This window comes from Anarhichas minor, unplaced genomic scaffold, assembly GCF_050575085.1.
Source record: "Anarhichas minor isolate MPS153535 unplaced genomic scaffold, ASM5057508v1 ptg000056l, whole genome shotgun sequence".
Lineage (NCBI taxonomy): Eukaryota > Metazoa > Chordata > Actinopteri > Perciformes > Anarhichadidae > Anarhichas > Anarhichas minor.
This window is the reverse complement of record NW_027466502.1, coordinates 227501-235506: the sequence shown is the minus strand read 5'-3', so window position 1 is coordinate 235506 and position 8006 is coordinate 227501. Positions and strand designations below refer to the sequence as shown.

General features: G+C 38.1%; 1 protein-coding gene across 1 annotated transcript in view; it reads right to left on the bottom strand.

Annotated features, from left to right (window-relative positions):
• Nucleotides 1-1742: 1742 nt before the first annotated feature.
• ptpn18 (protein tyrosine phosphatase non-receptor type 18) overlaps nucleotides 1743-8006 on the bottom strand; it is a 24746-nt gene continuing 18482 nt past the window's right edge. Inside the window, exons 13-17 of the mRNA XM_076076367.1 lie at nucleotides 5292-5408; nucleotides 3407-3528; nucleotides 3277-3331; nucleotides 3154-3245; nucleotides 1743-2604 (exon numbers count right to left, since the gene is read on the bottom strand). Coding sequence (XP_075932482.1) covers nucleotides 2531-2604; nucleotides 3154-3245; nucleotides 3277-3331; nucleotides 3407-3528; nucleotides 5292-5408 — 460 coding nt within the window. The 3' untranslated portion in view covers nucleotides 1743-2530. The remainder of the gene's footprint in view (nucleotides 2605-3153; nucleotides 3246-3276; nucleotides 3332-3406; nucleotides 3529-5291; nucleotides 5409-8006) is intronic.

Sequence of the window (8006 nt, the reverse complement as noted above, 5' to 3'; positions counted from 1 at the left end):
AGATGATATGCAATAGAGATGAGATGAGATAGAGATGAGATAGAGATGATATGAGATAGAGATGATAATGAGATAGAGATGAGATGAGATAGAGATGATATGAGATAGAGATGAGATAGAGATGAGATAGAGATGAGATAGAGATGATATGAGATCGAGATGAGATGAGATAGAGATGATATGAGATATAGATGAGATGAGATAGAGATGAGATAGAGATGATATGGGATAGAGATGATAATGAGATAGAGATGAGATGAGATAGAGATATAGACGAGATGATATGAGATAGAGATGAGATGAGATAGAGATGAGATAGAGATGATATGAGATAGAGATGAGATAGAGATGATATGAGATAGAGATGATATGAGATAGAGATGATATGAAATAGAGATGAGACAGAGATGATATGAGATAGAGATAGAGATGATATGAGATAGAGATGATATGAGATTGAGATGAGATAGAGATGATATGATATAGAGTTAACTAAAAATAAGTAAAAAGACTCGAGTAAAGTACATTGTATTTTTTGTTGAGTAAATGTATGTCACACACACTCACGCACACACACACAGACACTTTTCCTCCACCTTCATCTTTGTGTTTCATCTCTCTATTTCTCTCTTCTCTCTTCTCTCTCTGGACGTCTGTGGTGTCTCCTCCTTTAACATAACACACTCACACACACATACTCACGCACACACAATGAAAACACACGAAAGAGTTACAGCTGGCTGTACAGGTTGTGTGTGTGCTGAATCACCCCTGCTATCGTTTGTAACCTGATGATGTCACACTCCTACACACACTCGCACGCACGCACGCACTTAATTGGAACCACCTTCTTCCTGTGTGTGTGTTCTTTCTCTTAAACTTGTCTCTGGATAGTGTCTGTGTGTGTGTATGTAGGTGTGTGCGTGTGTGTCTGTGTGTGTATGTGTGTGTGTTTGAAGCTGAAACTTCATCATTTACTATAAACACTCACAGTTTGTGTGTCTCTGCTGCCTCCTGGTGGTCATTGGTGGAACTGAGCGCCTCCACCTGAAAGCACAGCTGGAAGAAGTACTGAGGTGTGTTACTGCAGTAAAAGTATAGTATTTATCTCTGAGATGTAGTAGAGTAGCAGTCGAAAGAAAGTACAAGTACCTCCAAATAGTACTACCTCACAGTACTTGAGTAAATGTTACCAACACTCTCTGAAACAAAGTTCCTTATCGGCTCGGCCTCTGAAAGCTGTATCGTCTTGATGATGTCATAGTGATGTCATCAGGGTTTTGTCGTCACACTCTGGACTTCTTGCTCATTTAAACATGTTTTTCATGACTTTCTCTCAGCTTCATTCTGTCTCGTTGACGCTGATTATTAAACATCTTTTTTACAAATTAAATTAAAAAAATTCTCACAGCAGAAAAAAACCTTCTTATTTTTACTTTACTTTTACTTTTGATCCTTCAAGTATTTAAGTACTTCCTCCTGACATGTTTTAATCATGGTTCCAACATGAAAAACACTTTGTAACTATGTTTGATTAAAGTGCAGTATAAATAAAGTTTTTATTCTTATACTTATATTTTAAAAACAATCTGATAATCTTTAAGTTATTTGATCTGTTATAATACCTCTAATAGTAATAACAATACTACTAATACTACTACTACTAATACTACTAATACTTTTAGATTTAATGAGGATTCAAATGTGTCCAAGTTAAATACTCGTTTAAGAATTAAAGATGATTTAAAGATCTTTGTATTTTAATAATTAATTCACATTTAAAACTCAACACTCCACACAGACTGAAGAAAGACGTTTCACATAAAGATCATAAATATTTACATCAGATCACAGTGACGGTCAGAATAATTCATCTCATAATAATAACCAGTTCATCTCATGATAATAACTAGTTCATCTCATAATAATAACCAGTTCATCTCATAATAATAACTAGTTCATCTCATAATAATAACCAGTTCATCTCATAATAATCACCAGTTCATCTCATAATAATAACTAGTTCATCTCATAATAATAACCAGTTCATCTCATAATAATAACTAGTTCATCTCATAATAATAACCAGTTCATCTCATGATAATAACTAGTTCATCTCATAATAATAACCAGTTCATCTCATAATAATCACCAGTTCATCTCATAATAATAACCAGCTCATCTCATAATAATCACCAGTTCATCTCATAATAATAACCAGTTCATCTCATGATAATAACCAGTTCATCTCATAATAATAACCAGTTCATCTCATAATAATCACCAGTTCATCTCATAATAATAACCAGCTCATCTCATAATAATCACCAGTTCATCTCATAATAATAACCAGTTCATCTCATGATAATAACCAGTTCATCTCATAATAATAACCAGTTCATCTCATAATAATAACCAGTTCATCTCATAATAATAACAAGTTCATCTCATAATAATAACCAGTTCATCTCATAATAATAACAAGTTCATCTCATAATAATAACCAGTTCATCTCATAATAATAACCAGTTCATCTCTCCAGTCGGCTCCACTCAGCTGGAGGATCTCTGGGTCCTCTGGGCTTCTGAATCCGACAGTTAAACCCTAAAAGAGACAAAAACACGTTTAAACAAATATATATATATATATAAAATATATATGTATATGAAATATACATGTATATATATATATAAAATATATATACATATATATATATATATACGTATAAATATATATATATATATATATATATATATATATATATATGGAAAGTGTAGGCCTAATAATAATAATAAATAAACAATAGATAAATAAAACCAACTGAGATTTGGACAAAAATTCTCAGTTGTTTTACTTTTTTGTTATTGTCATCTAAAGTAATTATTTACAGAAAAACACGCATTTCTAAGGAAATAAATGATTGTATTAAATTTGAATATTTTCAAACAGCTGCTAACAGCTAACAGCTAACAACTAACATATAACAGCTAACAGCTAACAATGTAGATGATCAGAGATCGGACTAGAAGACATGGAAGCAGATCACAGAGTTTAGTGGGCGATCATGAAATGTTGATATGATCCCATGTGATAGGGGCGGCCTGTCCCTTTAAGAGACAGGTGTACAGGTGTACAGGTGATAGATGTACTGACCGATGCCACCAGGTGAGTCGAGGCCGGTGATGTCACGGGAAGAAGAGGAGAAGTCTTCATACTCATCGTCACCTGGAAGAGAGAGAGAAGAACTTATTCAACTCCTCACACCTCAGTCCTCACATCCTTTCCTTTTTTCCTTTTGCTTCCTTACCTGGACTCAGGTGATACTCCCCGTTGTTGCCTAGCGACGATGGCAGCCCTTCCCCCAGCCTGTGATTGGTTGGCGACGGTGTGTCACTGTGGGGTGTGGCATAGAGGGGCGTGGCCGAGAGGGGCAGGCTGTGAGGTTTAGCTCGAGGTCTGACGACGCTGTAGACGGGAGCCACCGCTCCAGAGGCGTCATTGTCATAGTGATGGGACGAAGGCAGCTCCCTAAAAATCCTCATCATCATCATCATCACCATCACCATCCTCATCCTCATCATCACCATCCCATCCTCATCCTCATCCTCACCATCACCATCCTCATCCTCCTCACCCTCACCATCCTCGTCCTCACCATCACCATCCTCATCCTCACCATCCTCATCATCATCCTCAACCTCACCATCTTCATCCTCACCATCCTCATCCTCCTCCACACCATCCCCATCCTCATCATCACATCACCATTCTCATCCTCATCATCCTCATCCCCACCATCCTCATCCTCATCACCACCATCACCCTCACCATCCTCATCCTCACCCTCATCCTCACCATCCTCATCCTCACCATCCTCATCCTCATCCCCACCCTCATCCTCACCATCCTCATCATCATCCTCAACCTCACCATCTTCATCCTCACCATCCTCATCCTCCTCCACACCATCCCCATCCTCATCATCACATCACCATTCTCATCCTCATCATCCTCATCCCCACCATCCTCATCCTCATCACCACCATCACCCTCACCATCCTCATCCTCACCCTCACCCTCACCATCCTCACCATCCTCATCCTCACCCTCACCATCCTCACCCTCACCATCTTCATCCTCACCATCACCATCCTCTTCCCCACCATCCCCATCCTCATCATCACATCACCATCCTCATCCTCATCATCACCATCACCATCACCATCCTCATCCTCACCATCACCATCCTCATCCTCATCACCACTATCACCATCACCATCCTCACCCTCACCATCCTCATCCTCACCATCACCATCTTCATCCTCACCATCACCATCCTCATCCTCACCATCACCATCCTCATCCTCATCACCACTATCACCATCACCATCCTCACCCTCACCATCCTCATCCTCACCATCTTCATCCTCACCATCCTCATCCTCACCATCCTCATCCTCCTCCCCACATCCCCATCCTCATCATCACATCACCATCCTCATCCTCATCACCACCATCACCCTCACCATCCTCACCCTCACCATCCTCATCCTCATCACCACCATCCTCACCCTTACCATCCTCATCCTCATCACCACCATCCTCATCCTCATCCTCACCATCCTCATCATCACCATCACCATCACCATCACCATCATTGCTATTATGTTGCATTCTAATAAATAAATAAATATTTTTTTATCATCGGTCAGTGAAAGCATTGATTGATCAGTGAAATGTTTTACCAATAAATATATTTTAGAGATAACAAAATTTTTTATTATGACACAAGATTTATAATATAAAAGTTATGAAAGAAAACAGCGCAACACTTTGTCTTATTTTCTTGTTTTAAAAAAAGAAACAATCTTAAATAATAATCTTATTATTTATTAATTATTTATATATACATGCATATATAAATAATAATAATAAATAATAATAATAAACAAATAAATAAAGGCCTAAAAAATAACTGAATCATGAGAAAATATTATAAAATAATATCTAATCTGATGTTAGATATTAAAGTGCTGAATGAATACAATTTGTATTATAATTATCTAATATAATATAATCTTGACTTATAACTTTGACTTATTAAGTCAGAATTTTTTATTAATATTGTTATCTCTAACTTGTTTAACTTTTCTTTTCTTGGTAGAAATGAGCTTCCATACCAATACAATAACTATAATCTGACTAAACAATATAAAGCAGACTATTGTTTCTTGTTTTTAAAGTTTTAAAGCCTCACTTTGATCTGAATGGACCTCCAGGTGTTTGTTTACCTGCTGAATCCGGGCGTGGCTACCACCGAGTGGGCGGGGTCAGCTGCAGGTGGGAGGGGCTGTTTGGGCTTGTTGACCACAGCGTACGTGTCGTTCATGGCGCTCTGCTGAGACAGTCTGAAAAATATTAATCACATTTCTGTTTGTGACAAAATACAAAACATGTGAATGTCACAAGAAAGTCAGAGAACTTCATTCAAAACTCCATTAACATTTTTAACAATTCTAATTTAACTAAAATCACACCCTGAGAACAGAAACTCAAACAGTCGACAGGACGTTGTGTGGTTTGATTCATATCATTTAAAAAACAAAAAATAATAACAATGATAATACATAAATAAATTAGTTAATACATATTAATATTATTATTATTATTATTAATAACAATAATAATAATACACTTTATCTAAAAAGCACTTCTCAGTACAAAGCACTTTACGTGGTTAAAACAAGAACAAAACCATTTCATGACTTGCGATGAAATTGGAACAACTCTTTAGAACTACAGGTACCATGATGCATTGCACATTCCGAGCTTGAAGAGACAGGACCTTTCTTAGTATGTGTTCTTGTCTGTACTTGTGTTCTTGTCTGTTCTTGTGTTCTTGTCTGTACTTGTGTTCTCGTGGACTTGTGTTCTTGTCTGTAGTTGTGTTCTTGTCTGTACTTGTGTTCTTGTGTAGTTGTGCTCTTGTCTGTTCTTGTGTTCTTGTCTGTACTTGTGTTCTTGTCTGTTCTTGTCTGTTCTTGTGTTCTCGTGTACTTGTGTTCTTGTCTGTAGTTGTGTTCTTGTCTGTACTTGTGTTCTTGTCTAGTTGTGCTCTTGTCTGTTCTTGTGTTCTTGTCTGTACTCGTGTACTTGTGTTCTTGTCTGTACTTGTGTTCTCGTGTACTTGTGTTCTTGTCTGTTCTTGTGTTCTTGTCTGTTCTTGTGTTCTCATGTACTTATGTTCTTGTGTTCTTGTCTGTTCTTGTGTTCTCGTGTACTTGTGTTCTTGTCTGTACTTTTGTTCTCGTGTACTTGTGTTCTTGTCTGTTCTTGTGTTCTTGTCTGTTCTTGTGTTCTCGTGTACTTGTGTTCTTGTGTTCTTGTCTGTTCTTGTGTTCTTGTGTACTTGTGTTCGTCTGTTCTTGTGTTCTTGTGTTCTCATGTACTTGTGTTCTTGTCTGTACTTGTGTTCTCATGTACTTGTGTGCTTGTCTGTACTTGTGTTCTCGTGTACTTGTGTTCTCGTGTACTTGTGTTCTTGTCTGTTCTTGTGTTCTCGTGTAGTTGTGTTCTTGTCTGTTCTTGTGTTCTTGTGTAGTTGTGCTCTTGTCTGTTCTTGTGTTCTTGTCTGTACTTGTGTTCTTGTCTGTTCTTGTGTTCTCGTGTACTTGTGTTCTTGTCTGTACTTGTGTTCTCGTGTACTTGTGTTCTTGTCTGTTCTTGTGTTCTTGTCTGTTCTTGTGTTCTTGTCTGTACTTGTGTTCTCGTGTACTTGTGTTCTCGTGTACTTGTGCTCTTGTCTGTTCTTGTGTTCTTGTCTGTTCTTGTGTTCTCGTGTAGTTGTGTTCTTGTCTGTTCTTGTGTTCTCGTGTACTTGTGTTCTTGTGGACTTGTGTTCTCGTGGACTTGTCTTTCTCGTGGACTTGCGAAACGTCATCAGCTGTTCCAATAAAACATTTCGCATCGAGCCAAGCACGGTCCAAATGCCCGGATGTGGCTCTGCCCATTTTACCGGGGATGCATCGGAGGTGACTTGTCTGTACTTGGACAGCCAAATATCCCAGAATGCATTTTGCACCAGCAACAGGAAACAATGGCGGAGGAGAAATCACACAACTGGAAGTTGAAACTTTCGAAATACTACTGTTGTTGAGACACAGAAAGTCATTTTAGGATGTTTTTAGGCGAGAAGTTAGTTGTTAAAGCATCAAATCTGTGGTCGGTTTGTCAAGACTCAGCCGACTTAAAAATCTGCTCCGACGATTTCAGAGATGTGAGGTGTTGCTGGAAGGGCCGACAGTAATAACTTAATATTTAAATTGAACTTTAACGTTGAACAATTATATATGTATGTATGTATATATATATATTATTTTAAATGAAAACTAAAAAAGCAGGGTTGTCATATTTAGTTTGAATATAAAAATACTTCACAGTGAAGAACTGGATTAAACTCATGAGACCAGCTGAGGTGGTGATGTCATCAAGTACGCTGCTGTTCCAAAGTCAGAATGACTGACCTTGTGTACTTGTGTACTTGTGTACTTTGGAGTCTGGACTCCCGAGGACACATATCCGTACTTGGTATTGAGAAAGGCCGTCAGTCTGGTATCAGATCAGATTCAGTAAACCGTCAACAGGAAGTCACTTTGCTCTCCACTTCCTGCTCCGACTGTGTGAGCACAGTCGTCATGGTTACACTGATGTAAAGTATGTGATGTGTAATCTGTTTTTAGTATCATCATCATCATCATCATCATCATCATCACCATCATCATCATCACCATCTCTCTTGTTTCCTTGTTTGCTCTCTTCTCATCTGCTCTCCTTTCTTGTTTCCTCTCCTCCTCCTCCCTCACCTTTTCCTCTCCTGTCACTTCCTCTCTCCTACATATCCTCCTCTCTTCTTGTCCTCACTTCCTTCAATTTTCTTCGACACCTAATTTTTGATATGCTTCCTCCTCTCTCTGCTCCATTTCCATGGTAATGTGGTAACATATGGG